The sequence below is a fragment of the Equus caballus genome, chromosome 7 (genome assembly GCF_041296265.1).
Source record: "Equus caballus isolate H_3958 breed thoroughbred chromosome 7, TB-T2T, whole genome shotgun sequence".
Lineage (NCBI taxonomy): Eukaryota > Metazoa > Chordata > Mammalia > Perissodactyla > Equidae > Equus > Equus caballus.
In genome coordinates this window covers 81567985-81590478 of record NC_091690.1, presented here as the reverse complement: position 1 = coordinate 81590478, position 22494 = coordinate 81567985, and the positions used below count along the sequence as shown (strand labels likewise).

The window sequence follows — 22494 nt, the reverse complement described above, 5'->3', positions numbered from 1 at the left end:
CCGTGTACCTGTTTATATTCCACATATGGGTGAAATCATCTGGTGTTTGTCTTTCTCGGACTGGCTTATTTCACTTAGCATAATTCCCTCTAGGTCCTTCCATGTTATTGCAAATGGGGTGAATTTGTCCTTTTTTCTGGCTGAGTAGTATTTCATTGTATATATATATATATATATGCCACATCTTTATCCAGTCATCAGTCTATGGGCACTTGGATTGCTTGCATGTCTTGGCTATTGTAAATACTGCTGCAATGAACATAGGGGTGCATATGTCACTTTGGATTGTTTACTTCAATTTGTTTGGGTAGATAGTGAGATAGCTGGGTCATATGGTATTTCTTTTTTTAGTTTTTTGAGGAATCTCCATACTGTTTTCCATAGTGGCCGCACCAGTTTGCATTCCCACCAGCAGTGTATGAGGGTTCCCTTCTCTCCACACCCTCTCCAACATTTGTTATTTTTAGTCTTAGTGATTATAGCCATTTTAACAGGCATAAGGTGGTATCTTAGTGTAGCTTTGATTTGCATTTCCCTGATGATTAGTGATGTTGAACATTTTTTCATGTGTTTATTGGCCATCAGTATATCTTCTTTGGAAAAATATCTGTTCTTCTCCTCTGCCCATTTTTTGATCGGGTTTTTTGTTTTTTTATTATTCAGTTGTGTGAGTTCCTTACATGTTATGGAGATTAACCCCTTGTCAGATATATAATTTGCAAATATTTTCTCCCAATTGGTGGGTTGTCTGTTTGTTTTGATTCTAGTTTCTTTTGCCTTGCAGAAGCTCTTTAGTCTGATGAATTCCCAGTTGTTTATTTTTTCTTTTGTTTCCCTTGTCTGAGAGGACATGGTGTTTGAAAAGATCCTTTTTAGTTTGATGTCAAAGAGTGTGCTCCCTATATTGTCTTCCAGGAGTTTTATAGTTTCAGGACATATCTTCAAGTGTTTGATCCATTTTGAGTTTATTTTTGTATATGGCTTTGGATAGTGGTCTACCTTCATTGTTTTGCATGTGGCAGTCCAGTTTTCCCAACGCCATTTGTTGAAGAGACTGTCTTTTCTCCAGTGTATGTTCTTGGCACCTTTGTTGAAGATTAGCTGTCTGTAAATGTGTGGTTTTATCTCTGGGCTTTCAGTTCTGTTCCATTGATCTGTGTGCCTGTTTTTGTACCAGTACCACGCCGTTTTGATCACTATGGCTTTGTAGTACATTTTGAAGTCAGGGATTGTGATACCTTCAGCTTTGTTCTTTTTTCTCAGGATTGCCTTAGCAATTCGGGGTCTTTGGTTGCCCCATAGGAATTTTAGGATTCTTTGCTCTATTCCATGAAGAATGTCATTGGGATTCTGGTTGGGATTGCATTGAATCTGTAGATTGCTTTGAGTAGTATGGACATTTTAACTATGTTATTCTTCCAATCCATGAGCAAGGAATTTCTTTCCATCTGTTTATGTCGTTATCAATTTCTTTCAGTAATGTCTTACAGTTTTCATTGTATAAGTCCTTCACCTCCTTGGTTAAATTTATTCCTAGGTACTTTATCCTTTTAGTTGCAATTGCGAATAGAATTATATTCTTGAGTTCTCTTTCTGTAGCTTTGTTATTGGAGTACAGAAAAGCAACTGATTTTTGTAAGCTGATTCTGTACCCTGCATCTTCACTGTAGTTGTTAATTATTTCTAGTAATTTTCCGATGGATTTTTTTTGGGTTTTCTATATGTAAGATCATGTTGTGTGTAAACACTCCCTGTTTGAATTCCTTTTATTCCTTTCTCTTGCCTAATTCCTCTGGCCAAAACCTCCAGTACTATGTTGAATAAGAGTGGTAATAGCTGGCATCCTTTTCTTATTCCTGTTCTTAAGGGGATGGCATTCAGTTTTTGCCCATTGAGTATGATGTTGGCTGTGGGTTTGTCATGTATGGCCTTTATTATGTTGAGGTAGTTCCCTTCTATCCCAACTCTGTGAATAGTTTTTATCATAAATGGCTGTTGGATCTTGTCAAATGCTTTCTCTGCATCTCTTGAGATGATCGTGTACTTTTTATTACTCAATTTGCTGATGTGGTGCATCACATTGATTGACTTGGGGATGTTGAACCATCCCTGTGTCCCTGGTATAAATCCCACTTGATTGTGATGTATGATCCTTTTGATGTATTGCTGAATTAGGGTTGCCAAAATTTTGTTGAGGATTTTTGCATCTATGTTCATCAGCCATTGGTGCGTAGATCTCCTTTTCTGTGCTGTCCTTGTCAGGCTTTGGTATCAGAGTGATGTTGGCCTCATAGAATGTGTTAGGAAGGGTTCCAACTTCCCTAATTTTTTGGAATAGCTTGAGAAGGATAGATATTAAACCCTCTCTGAAAGTTTGATAAAATTCCCTGGGAAAGGTTTCTGGTCCTGGGTTTTAATTCTTTGGGATCTTTAGCATTTTGGGATGCTTTTGATTGCTGTTTCAATCTCTTTCCTTGTGATTGGTATATTCAGATTGTCTGTTTCTTCTTGATTCAGCTTTGGGAGGTTGTAAGAGTCTAAGAATTTACACATTTCCTCTAGGTTATCCATTTTGTTGACATATAGTTTTTCGTAGTATTCTGTTATAATCTGTTGTATTTCTGTGGAGTCTGTTGTTATTTCTCCTCTTTCATTTCTGATTTTGTTTATCTGAGCTTTCTCTCTTTTTTTCTTGGTAAGTCTGCCTAGGGGTTTGTCAATTTTATTTATCTTCTCCAAAGAACCAGCTCTTTGTTTCACTGATCCTTTCTACTGCCTTTTTTGTTTCAATAGCATTTATTTCTGCCCTGGTTTTTATTATTTCTCTCGTTCTGCTCACTTTGGGCTTTGTTTGTTCCACTTTTTCTAATTGAATTGGGAGTTTTTCTTGTTTGTTAACCTGTGCCTGAATTGTGATGAGTTTCCCTCTTAATATAGCTTTTGCCACATCCCATATGAGTTGATATGGTATGTCATTATTTTCATTTGTCTCCAGGTATTTTTTGATTTTTCCTTTAATTTCTTCAGTGATCCATTGGTTGTTCAATAGCATGTTGTTTAGTCTCCACATCTTTGTCCCTTTCTCAGCTTTTTTCTTGTAATTAATTTCTAGCTTTATAGCATTATGATCAGAGAAGATGCTTGTTATTTCAATTTTTTTTAATTTATAGAGGCTTGCCTTGTTTCCCAACATATGGTCTGTCCTTGAGAATGTTCCATGCGCACTTGAGAAGAATGTGTATTCTGCTGTTTTTGGATGGAGTGTTCTATATGTGTCTGTTAAGTCCCACTGGTTTAGCTTTTCATTCAGTTCCAATGTTTCCTTGTTGATTTTCTGTCTGGATGATCTATCCATTGATGTGAGTCGGATGTTGAGGTCCCCTACTATTACTGTGTTATTTTTAATATCTTCTTTTAAGTTTGTTAATAGTTGCTTTATGAACTTTGGTGCTCCTGTGTTGGCACATAGATATTTATAAGTGTTATTTCTTCTTGATGGAGTCTCCCTTTGATCATTATATACTGCCACTCTTTGACTCTCTTTACCTGCCATATCTTGAAGTCTACTTTGTGTGATATAAGTATTGTGATTTCTTGTAGCGGGGGTCTTGTGGCTACAAAGTCCCTTAGCTTTTGTTTGTCTGGGAGAGATTTAATTTCTCCTCTATATCTGAAGGATATTTTTGCTGGATAGAATATTCTTGGCCAAAGATTCTTGTCTTTTAAAGTTTTGAATATGTCGTTCTATTCTCTCCTAGCTTGTAAGGTTTCTGCAGAGAAATCTGCTGAAAGCCTGATAGGGGTTCCTTTGTAGGTTATTTTCTTCTGCCTTGATGCCCTGAGTATTCTTTCTTTGTCATTCATTTTTGCTAGTTTACTACTATATGCCTTGCTGTAGGTCTTTTTTTTTTTAATATTTTATTTTTTCCTTTTTCTTCCCCAACCCCCTGGTATATAGTTGTGTATTTTTAGTTGTGGGTCCTTCTAGTTGTGGCCTGTGGGATGCCACCTCAGTGTGGCTTGATGAGTGGTGCCATGTTCGTGCCCAGGATTCGAACTGGCAAAACCCTGGGCCGCCACAGTGGAGCACGTGAACTTAACCACTCTGCCACTGGGCCAGCCCCTGTAGGTCTTTTTACATTGGCGAATCTAGGAGATCTGGAAGCTTCTTCCACACATATTTCCCTCAATTTCGGAAGTTCTCTGCTATTATTTCTTTGAACACGCTTTCTGCTCCATTCTCCTTCTCTTCACCTTCTTGAATACCTATAATTATTATGTTGCATTTCCTCATTGAATCAGATATTTCTCGGACACTTTCTTCATTTCTTTTTAGTCTTAGTTCCCTCTCCTCATCTGTCTGGAGCATTTCAACATGTCTGTCTTTGATTATGCTGATATGCTCCTCTATGATGTCCACTCAAGCATTCAGGGAATCAGTATTTTGTTTTGTCTCTTCCACTGTGTCTTTCATCTGTAATATTTCTGATTGATTCTTCCTTATAGTTTCAATCTCTTTTGTGAAGTAGCTCCTAAACTCTGAATTGTTTCTCTACATTCTCTTTTACTTCGTTGAGTTTTTTCATGATAGCTATTTTGAATTCATTGTCATTTAGCTTACGTAGCCACTAGTATGCGTTAAGCTTTATTTTATGTCTCTAACTTTAAATGACAAGTTATCTTTTACTTGTGTACATTTGTAAACATAAGATATATGTATATATCCTCCGTATTGGAAACAAGGATAAGGCAAGGACTGTGTCCAAGACCCCTATGGGTCTCCCCTTAGTGTTCATCCAGTTCTATGTTCTGCCTACAATGATGATTTTTGGTGTCTTATTGATGTTACTTGAAGGCCACTTATTCATGTGCATACTTCAGTCAAGGGCCTAAAAGGAAATGAGGCACCAGATCTAAGTAATTTCTCCTTCTACCCTTTTTGGCCATTTAATTGGTTTGTATGAGAATGTGCTTTTATAGAAAACTAGCATTTGCTTCTGGGAAAGAGATTCTTGTTTTCATTTAGCCTAGGGCAGCCTACCACATGGAAGACTTATGGAGCTTTGAAAGCTTGCAGTGTGTGTTGTCTTGTCCCCACACTCCTATCAAATAGGCCTGTTAGAAGGAAAGAAATGTTTGCCTTTGTTTGATAATCTTTCTGAATCCTGGCCTACAATAGGTGACGTCAGTTTTATATGTCTGTCTGCTCCAGTGACTCTATTAGTTTTTAGAAGGGAAAATCCTATATTATACCCCTTTTCAGAAAAAAGTCATCTATCTATTTACCCCTCCTCCCCACTTGCAGTTTTTTCCTGTCACTATTCTCTTCTCCACTCCCAGTATACACACTCACACAGTTCTCCCGGTAAGCTAAGTTAGTAGGGTAATGGACTAGAATTTATATAGTTTGAGAGCCAGAAGGAACCTAAAGGTCATCTTATTCTTCCATCTTATTTTAGAGATGAAGAAAAAGCAGCTCAGGAGTTTAAGTGACTTATTCCAAATCACACTGTCAGTAGAGCTAGGACTAGAGTCTGAGTGAGCTGACTCATACATTTGGTTCATGTTTTATGAGTCAGGGAAACGTTTGGAGACTTTCTGACCTTCTAAAATTCTCTGAGTGAGAGAATTCTCTGATTGAGGCTTAGAGAATGAGAGGGTCTCCCTGAGTTCCAGACATGACTTTTCTCAAGAAGAAGTAGGGCCCTAAATCATCAGGGAGAGACCACCAGACCATTTAAGGACTTGATTGACACTGTAACTCTAGAATAGAGGTAAAACCCAGTAAAAATCTAAAATATTTTTTAATAATAGTATATGTTTTGGGTGCTTTTTGGTTTGAAAATCATATGAAACTATCACACACTTTTCTAATTCAGCATATTTTGGAGGTGATGTTTTGCTATTTCATTCTTTTTCCAAGTTGGTAGCTTTTGAAGTAGAGCGGATTAAAGTTGAAGAAAATAACCCGTTGAAGATGATAAAGCATGTCAGAGAACTTGCTGAGCAACTGTTCAAAAATGTAAGTAAGTATATTTATTTAGATAGTCATTAATTTTAAAGGTATTAATAAAGTATTTTGTTTGAAAAACTGAAAAGCTTTATCTTTCTAGCAATAATCTTTTTTCTGTGACTTAGAAACCTTTGGAACTATAAGTTACAAGATACTGCTGTTGGTACTGTGTATCAAAATAGACCTCATTTTTCAAAGTGATTTTCCTGTCAATCACTTTATTTTGAAAACATTTTAGTCACAATTTTCCAGTTTGTCATTCACCCTCATTTTGATTTTCACTCAGGTCTCTGCCTTCTTAAAAGCATATTGAGCATTTTTAAGACTTAAAGATTAGACTCATTGGAGACCAGAACTACCTCAGACAGAACTGATCAACGTACTCTGCTTTAGCTTGGTGCGGTGATTGTCAACTGGATCAGGAAAATCAGTTGAGTTGAATTGTTTTGAACAGATAGGGAGTGAAAAGCTGAAAGAAAGAAAGCAAGCCAGCAAATTGTCGAGTGACCACAGAAACTGAAGGGTGAAAATATTCCCTGTATAGAAGAAATGCAGTAAATTTAAAAGATTGGGATGTACCAAAGTGTGAAATAATCATATGGATGCCAGGAAAGACAAGTACCTAAGATGACAGGACATTATGTACAGTAGACAAAATGGATTTTGGCCGATGATTACTAGTTATGCCTCTTGCTTGTGAAGCTTTTCAGAGTTGAATCCTTTTACCAAGAAAAGGAAAGTAAGTGGGAAGTATGATCTCCCAGGGGAAATTTGAAGGAAGATGTATTTTTAAGGAAATATGGTTCAGAAGGATTTGGGGTTGGTATCCTGGTATTATTTAACTTAATTATTTGAATAGATGGACCTTGTAGGACATTAGTCAATGCTTTGTTGCATCCATTCAAAATCTGAGAAATCTGAATAAAAGCAGGAATACTGAAATGTGTTTCTTTGTTTCATATTATTCAGTTATTTATGGATTTTATTTCGGAAGTTTTTTTTGTTTGGGTTTTTTTTTTTTTTTTGCTGAGGAAGATACCCTCTGAACTGACATCTGCTGCCAATCCTCCTCTTTTTGCTTGAGGAAGATTCACCCTGAGCTAACATCTGTGCCAGTCTTCCTCTATTTTGTATGTGAGTTGCCACCACAGCATGGCTGCCAACAAGTTGTGTAGGTCCTTGCCCAGGAACCAATCCCAGGCCGCTGACGTGGAGCACACTGAAATTAACTGCTAGGCCATGGGGCTGGCCCCATTTCTGAAGTTATTTTAAAATTTGTCCCTTGGACTGATATCCTAAACTCCACGTAAAACTGTCTCCAATATAATAAATCTATTTCTTGATTAGTATGCTGAAACTTAAAAAAGAATTCTGTCAGAAGGAAAACTTGTGTTCTGTACTGGTCTTTGCCATTTATGGGCTGTGCAGAACTAATGTATAGTGTGATCACATGAGAAATTTCTATTGACTTTTTGTAATAATAATAAATATTGAGTACTTAGCACAATGTGCCAGGCATGAGATTAAGTACTTTACATATATCATCTCTCATCCTCATAACAATAATGTAAGATAGGTGTCATTGTACCCATTTTAGTGGAGATAATTGGCTCAGGATCATATGGCTATTAAGTGATTGAGTCCAAATGTTAAATTCAGGAATTTCCATCTATCCATTTCCTAAGCCTATGTTCTTTCACTCCATTAGGCTGACTCATCTCCAATTGGAAAAATAGTGGTATTTCCAGTGACTGACTTTATACTTTGTTCTTTATAAAGCAGTTTAACATACTTTCTCATTTGATCTTAGAAATGACCCGTGAGATAGATAGGGCAGGTGTTGGTATGTGAGGAAACTGAAGATTAGAAGGGTTTTTTCCCTTGCCCACTAGGAATGATTTATTGATGGATTTCAAAGAATAGCAAAACATCAAATGGGAGTCAGTGTTTGAGACTCTGGGACTGATCCCTTTAATAACTGAGCGTTTATTTCTTAGGTCTTTACAAAACTATTCCAGAAATGCAAAATTTTATAGCCAGAGGTGAGCAGAGCTGCGGTTCTGACACAGGTTTGTCTCTATGACATGACTGAGTACACAATGTATGTAAGGAAGTGGGCCAAACCGCTTTGATGCCAAAATGAAATAAATTCCTTTCTTGCCATCCTAGAACTTAAATTTTATGATACATAGCTTACACTAAGCCAACACAAAACTGAAAATTGCAATAATATAAGTATCTAGTAATTATACATTCTTAAAGGTTAGTGTACAACACAAACAACTCCAATCCTTTATAAACGACACCTCTAAAGTGAACATCATGAGGGATTGTATTACTAGGAAGAGATGGAAATTGCCCTTCACATGTGATCTGCATTTCTTGAGCCCTTATTGGACATTTTCCCCCACAATCTAATTCTGTTCCATTTAATTTAATCAACTGCATTGATTTGGTATGTATTTATTAGACACCTACTAGTGCCAGGCATTTTCTAGGTGCGTGATTCCCCTAATATCCTTGAGAGAAGGATGTACTACATGATGAGTGAGGATTTGAGAATATCCAAATGGAGTGTCATCAGACTTTCTGAGATTCTTTCTAGTTCTAAGATTCTAAAGTACGTCATAGTCCCAACATTCCTGAAGTAAATACTTTACAGAGTTATAAAGCAGAGCACGATGGTAAAGTTACTTTCTTGGTTCATGCAGGAAGTTGAGGGGAGGGCGGAAGGATGGTCTCAATGCAAGGAAAATAATTCAGATGGTTCTATTTTTAACTAGTCAGTTCTGTTTTTTATCACATTTCTAAAATTTCCTTTTGGTAAGGAAGAACCAATGGTATAATTTGACTGTTTCCTTATTATTAGGTTAGAATTGAGACCTAGTGATTCCATTCAGATGTTTGTAAATACTTTATTGCACTGAAGTCTGGTATGTGTATCTAGCCTCTCTCCTTCACTTCCCTTTGAAGTACCTCAGTAAAGAACCTTAATTTTTCCATTTCTTCTCACAGCTCCTTTATATTATTTTTTAGTAAGTAGGTATGAATTGTAGGAATGTGAATAGATGTGAGTAGGATGAATTGTAACTAGGTTTAGCAGCTCTTTTAACTTTCTGGAGCGTCCTAAATAATTAAGAGAAGTATTTGGTGACTATGGTGGACGAGGGGAATAGGAAGGCAGAAGGAAAGCAATAAATTCTTTAGAGACAAATTGCGTAAGCGTTAACAAGTTGGTAAAGTTTATACCATGAAGATTATTGGCTAAACGTCTGTATAGCTTTTCTTTCCATGTCCAGTCGATAATACTGTATCTGCCCACTTTGGCTTTCAGAATCTCCGATGTCTGCATGAGCTTACGTTTAGCTACTTACCTGCTCTATCCCTGTGATTCTTGATGTACACTTTTAAAAATACAACTAACTGCACACGGAATGAGAACATTAGGATAGGCCAAGACAAGAACTTAATAAAGCCTCCATTCCAAGGCATCAAGAAATCAGTTGGACATGTGTTTTACTGTTTTACGTAGTAAAGTTTTTCTAATTTGTTTTGCATCTGCAATAGTATATAAATATTTGCTAGACTGTGTAATTTGTCTGACAGTTTTCATAAAAGTTAAAGGAAAAATGAGAAGACTTGGACTTTCTTATTAAGTAATATGGGGTTTCTGTATGTGCCTTGTGGGTATTCCATCGCCTAGCATTGAAACAAATAGATTTTAAAAATAGATCTCTTAGCTAGTCACTATATGCTCCGTTGGTAGTTGTGGAAAGAGTGCTTTTCTTAGACTGAAGCCTCCATCTAGGATCGTGAATTACAGCAGTGGTTCTCAACAGGGCAAACCCTCCCCCCCGCCGCCAAATTTGGCAATGTCTGGAGACACTTTTGGTTGTCACAACTGGAGAGGGTGTGCTAGTATCTAGTAGGTAAAGGCCAGAGATGCTTCTAAACATCTTACAATATATGAGACACCCACTTCCCGCCCCCACCATACAAAGAATTATCTAGCCCCAAATGTCAATGGTGCCAGGGTTGAGAAACTCTGGATTAGGGCAGCCAGCACATTAGATGTTAAAGTCATACACCAAATTTATTTGTATTAGGGATGAAACATCAATTCAGTTGAGTGATCATTGAAAGGCCTGTGAGGATGGAAAATTGAAGGTTTCATTCCATCAGTGTTGTGTTCACAGCCAGTCAACTCTAAATAAAGTCCAGTTACATTTTTTCAGCGTTAAACAGCTTAGTCCAGTGCTAGTATTGGTTTTGGCTGTATCTGAAAGCATTGGTGTAACTTGCTGTCCCACACAGCTCTAGGTATAATTTATGCACTGTAATAATTAGTAAATACCTAAATTAATATGGAAAACTTGGTAACCTCTAACAAGGTCATATTGATTTGTCATTCACTGCTGAGACCAATGTGTAGGAAGGAAAATTTTTTCCCAATGTGGCTATTGCCTACTTTGGTTTTCCAGTAGAATTTGAGGTTTTTGTTTTGTTTTGCTTTGCTTTTGTTTGAAGTGCTTTCTCAGCCTTGTTTTCTGTAAGCCCTAGGCATAGTCTCATTTAGGTTGCCAAAAAAAGAGAAAAATCCCTATTTCCAGACCAGATGGTGTGTGTTCTTTTTTCAAGTCTGAGAAAAATCATTGTACCTCCCATTACTGTAGTATACTCTTAAAGCAGGATTACAGAGCCCATTTCTTGAAAATCATTACCCAACTTCAAAATTCCATCTAAATGATAGTGCGTTTGCCAGCTTTCTGGGCAGTCATCTTGGTTGCCTTCGACAAGATTGTTGCCATGTTTACCATAAGTGTTTAGTTGTCTAAATCTTTGGTTATTACTTTATATTTGCATTTCTCTGCAATCAAAGATCAAAATTTGGCTACTTCTTTGTTCAATTGGAAAACTGAAAAAAACAAAATTGGACTGTGGTTTTTAATGAGCTCAGTAGTCTTCAAGGGACTGGTTCAAATGCATTCAGAGTTACAAGTAAGAGGTGTTCCTAAGAATATGCAAAGGTCAGTGAGCCTTAAACTTCCTCTCATTTCTGCTGTCTTCTCAAAGGTCATTATGTAACCAAGTTGGATGTTAAGGTGGTAAATGTGATCCTTTATATTTACTACACTGCCCGTTAGAGGGCAGCAGTGTACAGACACAGCAGCCAGAAATCCAAATGCTAGATTTTGAAGTGTGAATCTTCCAAACGCAATTGAATATATTATAATTTAGTAACTTTAACCCACGGTCTGAATTTTTATGTACAATACCTATACAACTACAGGATAGCCTCAGCTTTGAACTTTGTTTTAAAATGATTTTAAAAAATGCTTGTTATTCTGAATTGTATGTGTGGATTTGGTTTACAATATTTCAAATTGCTTATGAGAAGAAAAACGCTATTGATGACTAGTAGCAATATCTTTTCTTTATTAAGTAACTTCTATTTAAACCCTTATTAAGTACTATTATTATTAATGTTGTTGTTGTTAAAATATAACTACCTGGTGATATGATGGGAACCTTGGGAGAAAGAGATGGTTTTAGTTTTAGAGGCCTGGTGACATGCCATAGAATATACAGTGAATAAATATTTTTAAAATGAATGTACCCTAGACTTTTGGAGAACAGCCTTCAGATTTATTCTGGGGAAGTGTGTGTGTGTGTGTGTGTGTGTGTGTGTTGTAAAATCTTTCCTCTAATAACTCATTCTGTCCTCACAAGAACCTTATAAAGTAGGTACTATATTATTATCCTCATTACAGATGAAGAAACTAAAACACAAGTGCTAAGTGAGTTGACACTGCGCCAGATCACTCTACTAGTAAGTGACTAAGCCGGGATTTGACCCAGGCGGTCTGACATCAGAGACCATGAACTAAGAATACTTTGTCGTACTCCTGTCTCACTGAGTTTTCCAGCCTTTCCCTCTGAATTGTAGTGCACCTGTCTTTATCACGTTTTCGCACACAGTCCTGTTTCTGGGCTCTCTATTCTGCTAGCCCTTTTAACCCTTCACTAGTACCAATTGCTATAGTGTATTAACTGTTAAGAGTTTATGTACATTTTAATATATGGAAAGTTTGACTTCACTTACTCTAATTCAGAATTGCCTTGACTGTTTTTGGATCTTTATTCTTCCTTATAAAGTTTAGTATGAACTTGTCACATTAAGATTTTGACTAGAAGCAATATGTTTATTCTTATTTTTTCTAAACCACCTTAAGTCATTTCTGGAACTGGATACAAGAATACGTAGTGAGAGAGAGAGAATATAGCTAGAAAAGATACTGGCATCACTAAGAAGATTTCTTTTCTACTTTTATTTTTCCATGTTTTAAAATTTCTCATAATAAATATTTGCATCATGGAAAATATATTTAAAGTTTCAGTTTTTCTTATAAAGAAAATAAGTGTAAACAGAAACAGATGTAGTGAAGAATGTACTTTAAATGATTCTGATTCAGACCTCAAAATTCATATAAATTACCTCCCTAGCCTGAAAAAAAATCTGTTAAATGGGTTTTATAAAATTGATATTTATAATTTTTTAAAAAACAAGATATCTTAGATGATGTGCGTAAAGAGCAAACCTACTACTTTTTGAAAAGGGCAGTTTCAGAAACTACGGACTAATGATGTTGGTGTTAATCCAGGCATAATTTTAGAACTGTTTTTTCAAGATATAGTTTAGAACATGGTGATCATGAAGACTTGGCATAGGAATTTACTTATTTATTTTTCCCTGCATTTGTTAATGATATATAAGAGGAAAATACAAAGCGTGTATGAGGGCTACTTTGGCAAGGACAAGTTTCATATCTGATACCACCTTCTCAGGAACTTTGTACGAGAAGCATAAGTATATCCTTAGACCAGGTTGTTTATCCAGCATCGCATAATGAGTAGAGCAAAAACTAGAGCCCAGGTTTTTTGACACTTAAAGGAGTATTATTTCCATTGTATTGCTGGCATATACTACCTGTATCATCTGCCATAGCCCAAACTTTTCTTTAACTGGATCTAGGTCAAATAACCAAAAAGGAATTGTGGGAAGCAGTTCTAATAGATGATGACAGCTGGCCATTTTAACTGTCCAGAGAATGTGTAGGGTAGTATTGGGCTTCATCTATAATGTGAATAACATAGGTTCGGGGGAAAAGGGTTTTTCTGGTTGCAAAAGATAGTAAATGCTAGAATTGGTCTAAGAAAGGTTGTAAAGCAGCCTTCCCTAGAGAACGTTATAAAGATGGATTCCACTCTGCCTGTGGTATTTGAAATATAATCTTTCTTAAGTAGGTAACTGGATAAAAGTCCATGCCGACCCTAAAGGTCTATGAAAATATTAGCTGACACATTTAATTCAATTACTGCAATCCTAATATATATTCAACATTGTTTCCCACTTATTAGGATACAATAGGAAGTAGTTCAGGGTGCCTGCCATGTGCCAGGCAGTTTCTAGATGCGATAGGTATACAGCAGAGCACAAAAAATATTTTTTTAATTGGCTGTAATGTCTGCTTTTGTGGAACTTCATTTTAGTGAGAGAAAGATAGACAATAAAGTAAAAAAAAAATTATAGTATGTGAGGAGATGATAAGTGCTAAAGAGGAATATATAATAAGGGGAATAGGGAGTGTGTTGGGGGGTATAATTTTAGATAGGGTGGCCAAGAAAGGTGGCATTTGAGCAAAGAAATGCAAGAATGGAGAGAGGATGCTGTACAAATTGGTGAGGGGGCGCACATTACAGACAGAGGGAGCAGTAAAATACAAAGGGCTGGAGGCAGGAACAAGAAGGCTTGTGTGGTTGGAGCAGAATGAATGAAGGAAACAGTAGTAGCACATGGTCATATAGAAAAGCCAGATCTTGTGGGGCCTTGTGAATTATTGTAAGAACTTTGGATTTTATTCTGAGTGAGATGAAGAGCTGTTTGAATGAATAGAGTAGTTAGGTAATGATTTAACAAACTTTTAGCTAGATCACTCTGTCTGCAGTGTTAAGAATAGAGTGAGGGCTGCAGCAAGGGTGAAAGCACGGAGACCAGTTAGGAGACTGTTGTTCTGTAGTAACAGAAGATGTTGGCTTGAACCAAGGTATGGTTGAAAAATGATCAGGTTATGAACATATTTTAAAGACAAAGTCCGAAATGTTTGCAGAGGAATGGATAATTGAGTGTTAGAGAAAGGCTTTAATATAACTCTAAGCTTTTCACCTGAGTGAATGGAAAAATAAATATGCCATTTATTGAAGTGGGGAAGACAGTAGAAAGCAGATTTGGAGGAGGTGACGATTAAATGCTTTATTTTGGACTTAGGTTTAAGATGTTATTTTAAATCTAAATGGAAATACTATATGTAGGCAGTTGAATATGTGGGTATGGAGATCAGAAGAAAGCTCAATTGGAGTCAAAAATTTGTGAATCATTGGTGTTTTTATGGTTTAAAGATTCGAGATGGGAGGTTATCACCAAAGAAGTAAGTGTAAGTAGAAAAGAGGCCAAGGTCTGAGCCCTGGAATATTCACAGAGTTAAGAGATTAGAGAGATGAAAAATACATAAAGATGTCACAAGAAGACCTAGAAACCAAGTGAAGAATGTGTTCCTGGAAGAGGAGTGATCACCTGTGTCAGATGCTGCTGATAGATCATGTAAGAAGTAGAAGATTCTGGTGTCTATATTTTATGGCATGTGCCTGAATGTATATACGATCACTCATGTCTGATTTCTTTTCATGTCCCTCTGAACTCCCACTCCCTCCCTGACAATCTGCCATTGTTATTTTAACTTTTGAAAATTTTACCCATGTTTGATGTTGCAGGAGAATCCAAACCCTCATATGGCATTCCAGAAAGTTCCACGCCCAACAGAAGGATCCCACTTGCGAGTTCACATTCTTCCTTTCCCAAAGATTAATGAAACCCGGGTACAGGAATTGATACAGGAAAATCTTGCTAAGAACCAGAATGCACCCCCTGCTTTAAGAGTGGAAAAGAAATGGGTTGTGCCAGCAGGTCCACCTGTTGGTATGTATTTGTCTGTTTGTTTGTTTTAAAAGTAAACGTTTTATCAAGATATAAGACACAAAAACTAAAGTTACGCAACCTGATGAATTTTCACACAGTGAACAAACTCGTGTAACCAGAATCAGAGCATTAGCAACACCCAGAAACCATTCACTACCTCTCAAAGGGTAACCATTAACCTAACTGCTACCACTATAGAATCTTCTCTTTTTTAAAAACAGCTATCTTGAGATATAATTTACATGCCATAAAAGTCACCCATTTAAAGTATACAATTCAGTGATTTTTAGTATATTCACAGAGTTGTGCAATCATTTTAACTAATTTCAGAAGATTTTTATTACCCCAAATAGAAATACCCATACCCTTTAGCAGTCACTCTGCATTTTCCCCCAAAACCATGCCTTCCCCAGCTTTCAACAGTAATCTACTTTCTGTCTTTATAGATTTGCCTATTCTTGGCATTTTGTCTAAATGGAATCATACAATATGTGATCTTTTGTGATCGGCTTCTCTCATTTAGCATAATATTTTCAAGGTTCATCCATGTAGCATGTTTCAGTACTTCATTGCTTTTTATGGCTGAATCATATTCCATTGTATAGCTGTATGTCACATTTTGTTATCCATTCCTCAGTTGATGGATACTTGGGTTGTTTCTACTTTTTGGCTTCTGTTAATGCTGCTGTGAACATTCGTATGTCAGTCTTTGTGTGGACGTGTGTTTTCAGTTCTCTCAATGTGGAATTGCTGGCTCATGTGGTAAGTCTGTGTTTAGTGTTGAATGTTTTGAGGAACTGCTGGACTGTTTTCTAAAGCAGCTACACCGTTTTGCATTCCCACCAGCAGCATACGTGCGTTCTGACTTCTCCACATCTACTCATGAGGTAGAGCATCTTTTCATGTGCTTATCGGCCATTTTTCTATCTTCTCTGGAGAAATGTCTACTCCGATCCTTTGCCCATTTTTAAATTGAACTGCTTGTCCTTTTGTTATTGAGTTGGAAGAGTTCTCTATATATTCAGTATACAAGTCCCTTATCAGATAAATGGTTTGCAAATATATTTTCCACTCTGGGAGTTGCCTCTCATTACTGATTTTTATCTCTTCTTTTTCTCCAGCTATTAAGGGAGATGTATTAAAGTCTCCCATGTTAATGGTAGAATTGCCTATTTCTCATTTTAGTTCTATTTTTTTCTTTATATATATATATTTTTAATTAAGGTTATGAAAGTTAACATCCTTGTGAAATTACAGTTGTACATCATTATTAGTTTTTCTTTATATATTTTGAGGTTGATTTATTGGATGCAAATATATTTTCAAATATTATAGCATCCTGGTGATTGATCCCTTTATCATTATGAAATGTCCTTCTTTGTCTCCAGTAATGCTTCTTGCCTTAAAGTGTACTTTGATGTTTATATAGCTACACAAGCTTTACTTTGTTTAGTGTTTGTATGGTTTATCTTTTTTTATCCTTTCATTTTTAAACTTTTTGGGTCCTTATATTTAAGGTATGCCTCCTGTAAGCAGCATGTGATGGGTTTTTTTAGCCTGTCTGACTATTTTAGTATATTACTTGTATTTAGCTCGTTTATATAAATATAATTACTGATATGGTAATGGCTTTAATATAACTTACTGGGTTTTTTTGTTTCCTTTTTAAAAAAATTTTTTCTATTGCAGTAACATTGGTTTATAACATTACATAAATTTCAAGTGTATATAATTATGTTTCGATTTCTGTGTAGACTACTTCATGTTCACCACCCAAAGATACTTTTTCTGTTTGATCCTCCTGTTTTGTGTTTTTCCCTGCTTTCTTTTGGATTAATAAATTATTTTTCTTATTCCATAATTTATCTATGTTAACTTGTTCTTTATACATTTGTCTAACTGCTCTTTTAGAGGTTTACCTAGGACTATAGCACGCATCTACTTTTGTCAGTTCAACTTTCACCAGAAGCTCTGCTGGTCAGCCAGCCATCTGCCAGCATCAAGTCTGGATTCTCAGCCTCTTGTTTTTGCACCCAGTGTTGGCAAATCTCCTAGGGAAAAAATGGATGTGTCTCCAGTCTTTTCCCTTCTTGGGAATTTTAGATCCTCTAATCCTTGTGCTTATGTAGCTCTCTGATATATTTAAATAGAAGGTTTTGCATTTTATCTGACTTTTATAATTGCTCCTGGTAGGAGTTTTAGTTTGCTACAAACGGTTCCATCATACCTGAAAGTGAGTGTAATTTTATTATTAATGGATACCAATATATTAATTATATTATTTATATAGTAATGTTCATGATTTATGTATTATTAACATTTGTGTTATATTACTTATATAGTTACTGTTAATATTATTTATTTAGTAATGTTAATTTGCCATTATTTTCCTAAGAATTAACAGCTTTTACTTAGGAGTTGTTCGTACTTTCACATAGAGAAGACAACAGAGAAGGTAGATATGTTAGGGCAAATAGTTACTTTTTGAAGGAGTTGGTCGTGTTATTTTAATATTCATTAGCTTGTTGAATGCTTTCTTTAAATATTCACATGAACAGATTAGAAGTTTGTTTAAAATTTAATTTGCTTGAGTTCTAGCCTTAACTGTCTCAATATTATCTTTGTATAATGTCTTTACTCTCTTCATTTTCAATCACATGAAATTCTTTCTTTAGAAGCATGTGGAATGTCTCGCTGTAATCAATGAGAGTGGTCCATATGACTAAGTATTTGGCCCTGCATGCACTTCCTGTAAAACCAAATAAATGAATGAATGAATGCAGGGGCCTCTGTCCAATTTTCTGGTTCATTTGGGTTGATCAGAATTAGGATTTCCCTTGTACTAAAGTTAAAAGGTGTGAATGTTTTATTTTACATGATACCTGTTTAATGTGAGTGTAGAATTGTTCTGTCACCTTAAGAGGCATTCACATTTTGAGAGGTTATTAGTTTCCACCTGTTCCTCAGAGGAGCCAGAGTAGTGATAATCGGCTGGAACTAGCATTTGAAAGCCAAAACCTTAGAAGGGAGACGCTGGGAAGTCAAATGCCCATAGACCAGAGTTGTTATCACGCATTCAAAAGCTAGTGTTAGAATGCCACAACTGAGGATTTGGCCAGTCCCTGAAGTGTCAAAAGCTCCAAGTGAAGAACTTTCTTCTGGGAGCAAACTAAGTCCTAGTCTCCAAAAGAAAATAATAATTCCCAGATGGTAAACAGATTCATTGTAAGGAAGTCTGGGTTTTTTAATGACTCATTCTAAATAAAATTTAAAATACTGCTAAAGAGATTTTAAAATTAAAAGTTTATAAACATAGCTTAAAGATGTTGGTCTCTTAATAGAGTATGCATTATTATTTGGAGACTCTAAGTAACGTTTTCTACTGTGGTATAGATCAATTTCTATTTCACTCCATGCCGCTGACTTACATGTGGGGGAAGCCCGAGAACACACAATCATGAATGAGCATTTCAGACAGACAAGTCATGTGAATAATCTATTTAATCATTTTGGTCATATAGAACATTAATGTTACATGATTAAAAGTGATTTGAATAAAACTGGTAAAATCTATTGTCTAGTTAATTATATTGTACCAGTTGATTTCCTGATTTTGCTAAAACACAGTAGTTATACAAGATGTTACTACTGGGGGAAGCTGGATAGTGAGTGCATGGATCTTCTCTGTACAATTTTGCAACTTTTTGTGAGCTTAAAATTATTTCAAAGTTTTAAAAAGTTTGAAAAATTATTTGAAGGATACAAGGTTTCATATTGATGAAATGAAAGGAATGCTAATGAGGTAGATATGATAGTCTTTCTTATTAGGTATGGGGGGATGTGAAGGGACTATGCCTTTAGATTCCAAGAACAGCCATGAAATATAAGGAGTCTATCTTTTTGGCTTAAAAATTGTTGATACTACCTCATTTGTATAAATGGTATAGTTCTTTGTGAAATTATACTTTTTGTTTAACGAATACTACTTACATTTATATCCTCTAATATTCTTTTAATAAGTTAAACTTATTTTAAGTAATTTTAGTCTATGTAATAGACTAGAATTATTCAACCTTATGGTAAAGGTGACAAGTACTAAATTCACAAGACTAAAAAGTGACTCTCTTGAGTTTGTACGGCAGTTCTTGGGCTATGATCATTTCTCTTTTGTACAGTGCTTCTTCAATCCCGTCTACTCAAATTTGTAGAATCTAACTTTTTGTGATATGTGGTTTTTCTTTGGTAACATCTTAGAAATATCAATACTTTTTTCTGTTAATACTTCTGTTATATGTGAGCATTAGCTACTTTTGTCATGATCCTGTACCTCAAACATTTCTTATCAGTTTGTTTACAAGTAAAGTTAAAAGGAGATGTTTACCTTTGCTTAATATAATTTTACTGTGCAATGTGAATTAATTTGCGTAAGAGTTAAGTGTATCATTGAAATCTATCCTGTGAAATTATCCTCAACAAGCCATTGATTAGCCTGACACTTCAAACTAAAAATGTAATCAAAGTAGGGGCTGGCCCCGTGGCCGAGTGGTTGAGTTCGCGCACTCCACTGCAGGCGGCCCAGTGTTTCGTTGGTTCGAATCCTGGGCACGGACATGGCACTGCTCATCAAACCACGCTGAGGCAGCGTCCCACATGCCACAACTAGAAGGACTCACAACGAAGAATATACAACTATGCACCGGGGGGCTTTGGGGAGAAAGAGGAAAAATAAAATCTTTAAAAAAAAAAAATGTAATCAAAGTAATAAAATGGAATACCTTCAGTGCCAGGAAAGAAGAGGAAAAAATAAACTCTAAGTGTTGGTCATGTAAATAGATAATCACGTAAACAGTAATATTCCTTTTGCTTTTGTAATTGCCAAAGGAGTTTAATTTTTTTGTGTTTTCTTTATATTCCTTTACTAGTTTCAATAATGGATAAGGTGACAACAGTTTTCAACAGTGCACAGAGATTGGAAGTTGTTAGAAACTGCATCTCATTTATATTTGAAAATAAAACACTGGAGACTGAAAAGGTAATAAAATGCCTTCTTTCCCAAGTAAGAATTCATCATTTCTCTTTCAGATTTACATACTTAGCTTGCTAACTGACTTTTCCTCTAATTCCATCCCTTTTCCTTCTAAAATATCCTTTCATTGTTTTGATCATTTTAAATGAACAGTGTCTAAGATTTAAAATTTTAGCCCAGCCTAATTATATGGCTACCATAGAAATATTGGTAGTCATTTTTTTCCCTCAAACTGTTAAACATTGTTCATTCAGTCTTATTTTGGCATATTACTTAGAAACTTAACATTTTCAATATAATTTTATTTACTGCAAAAAATGGAGTCAGAATAAGTAATGAATTATAGAAACTGTGGTATTCAACTTAAATGTGCTTCGTTAAAGCACATTTTCTTGCCTTCTTTAATAAAACATACTAAACATCATGTAACCTTTTCTTAGTGAATCATTATAAGGGCTAATAAAGCATGTAAACTGAAGAGGAAAGTTTTTACCCTTACACTCAGTGACCCTAGACCTCTCTGTTTTGCGTTTTTGGTTTCCTTGTTTCTTGTGAGTGGAGTGTTGCGGCCTTTCTTTTGCTTCTCTGGCCTTCAGCCGTCCACGTCCTGCTTCGTGTCCCTGCCTGTACCCGTGTTAAGCCCTCCTGCTTGCAGCCTTCTTCCCTTCCTTCTTATTTGCTCCTTTGTTCTGTTTTTCAGATTGTCGGTGTTAAATAAGCCTATTATTATTTTATGTAAAGTAAATTAATTAGACTCAAAATGGTGAACCGGAAGAAGCATTCTTGTGGGTGATGAAGTGAAAGAGTTTTAATGCATAAACCTAGAGATTTCTATTTGTTGTTCTGAGTCCTTTTTTCCCCTTTATTTTGATAGTGAAGTGAGGTGAAAAGATTGTAGAATTTTCCAGTCATAAATCAAAATTGAGTAGTGATTAAATAGCTGACCAGTTTAAAATTATGAAATCACTTGTGTTTCTTGTCATTTTAATTTTTCCTTCTATTCTTGCCATGGAGATGTGGCCAGTTATTGAAAGAAGGGGTCTAAATGTCAGTGGGTTTGACTTGAAATCTGAAGCAACATTCATTTTGGTAACCAAAGTTTTGGTGAGTTTTTTTTAAAAGGGAAGTTAATTTTTTTATCACATAAACTAATTCTACTTACTTTTCATGCTGGCTTACAAATAAAAATAACTATAAATCCATTATTTTATAACTGTTCTTAACAGCAAGTCAACTCTTTTTCTAGGAGTTTAATTCCACTAATAACTCTGTTAAATGGTTTACAGGATGCACTTGAATCTTCAATGTGATTGAAAGTTATTTTTTTCCAGTGGCACCTTTTGTTCACTTCTGCCTCTCCTTTCCTCAGACCCTTCCTGCTGCATTGAGAGCCCTTAAAGGAAAGGCAGCAAGACAGTGTCTGACTGATGAGCTGGGTTTGCATGTCCAGCAAAACCGGGCAATATTAGACCATCAACAGTTCGACTACATAATAAGAATGATGAACTGTACTCTACAGGTAATTTTTAGCTCTTTCAGATTATTCCTCTTATTTGAGAATACCTTGTATTTTTCCAGGAGATTCAGATACTGTTATATCAAGTTCCTGAGTCTTCCACAGCTAATAGGGTGAAGAGCCAATATCCATGCCATTTCTGTCAGAAACATTTATTACTTGGCATAAACATTAAGAGGTTTTCATTCCTTCTTTGTTTTCTCTTAAAAAATACTAGGTTATTTTACTAGTTCTATAAGCAAGCTTTCTGAAAATGAAAAGTCATCTTTAAAACATTCAGTTGTGTATTACTTAATGTCTGGATTCATGTCAGTGCTTTTCAGTTAGTTTTCAGTAGTACTGTTAAGGCAGAAGACAGTGAATGGCAGATAATCCAAATGATAAATGACTTACTCAGTTACGTATTTACTAACCACTTGCATGTGTAAAGCACAAAAAATTATTTCTAGTTGGCTTAAAAATATGTGTATGATGTTGTAGAGATAAACTTTCCACAAAATAATGAAAACAAAATTTAAAAGAAGCAAATAATCTGATTTCCCCACCCTGTCTACCTTGTTATACATCTGTGACATTGGCGTCATATTCTTTACAGGTAATGTAAAAATCCTTTCTCAAACTTTTTGCACAAGGAGAAAAATGCAATTAAATATTAAGATTTCAAAGACTACCTATGAGACTCCAGAGAAACTAAACAAAATGCATGTTAAATTCTGGTAGATTGGAAATTGAGAATTATAGGGTATAATTAATAATAAAATTTGTGGATGAAAGAAGGCCTAAATAAATGGAAAGATATACCATGTTCATGGATTGGAAGACTCAACATTATAAAGATATCAGTGCTCCCCAAATTAATGTACAGAGGCATTGCAGTTCCCATCAGAATCCCAGTTGGAAGAGCA

At 35.6% G+C, this 22494-nt stretch overlaps 1 protein-coding gene across 8 annotated transcripts in view; it reads left to right on the top strand.

Annotated features, from left to right (window-relative positions):
• SBF2 (SET binding factor 2) overlaps window positions 1–22494 on the top strand; it is a 466103-nt gene that overhangs the window by 270865 nt on the left and 172744 nt on the right. For all 8 annotated transcript variants that reach the window (XM_023646035.2, XM_070274751.1, XM_023646034.2 and 5 more), the window contains 4 exons: window positions 5924–6022; window positions 14843–15047; window positions 19970–20079; window positions 21443–21592. In XM_023646035.2, the coding sequence (XP_023501803.1) occupies window positions 5924–6022; window positions 14843–15047; window positions 19970–20079; window positions 21443–21592 (564 nt within the window). The remainder of the gene's footprint in view (window positions 1–5923; window positions 6023–14842; window positions 15048–19969; window positions 20080–21442; window positions 21593–22494) is intronic.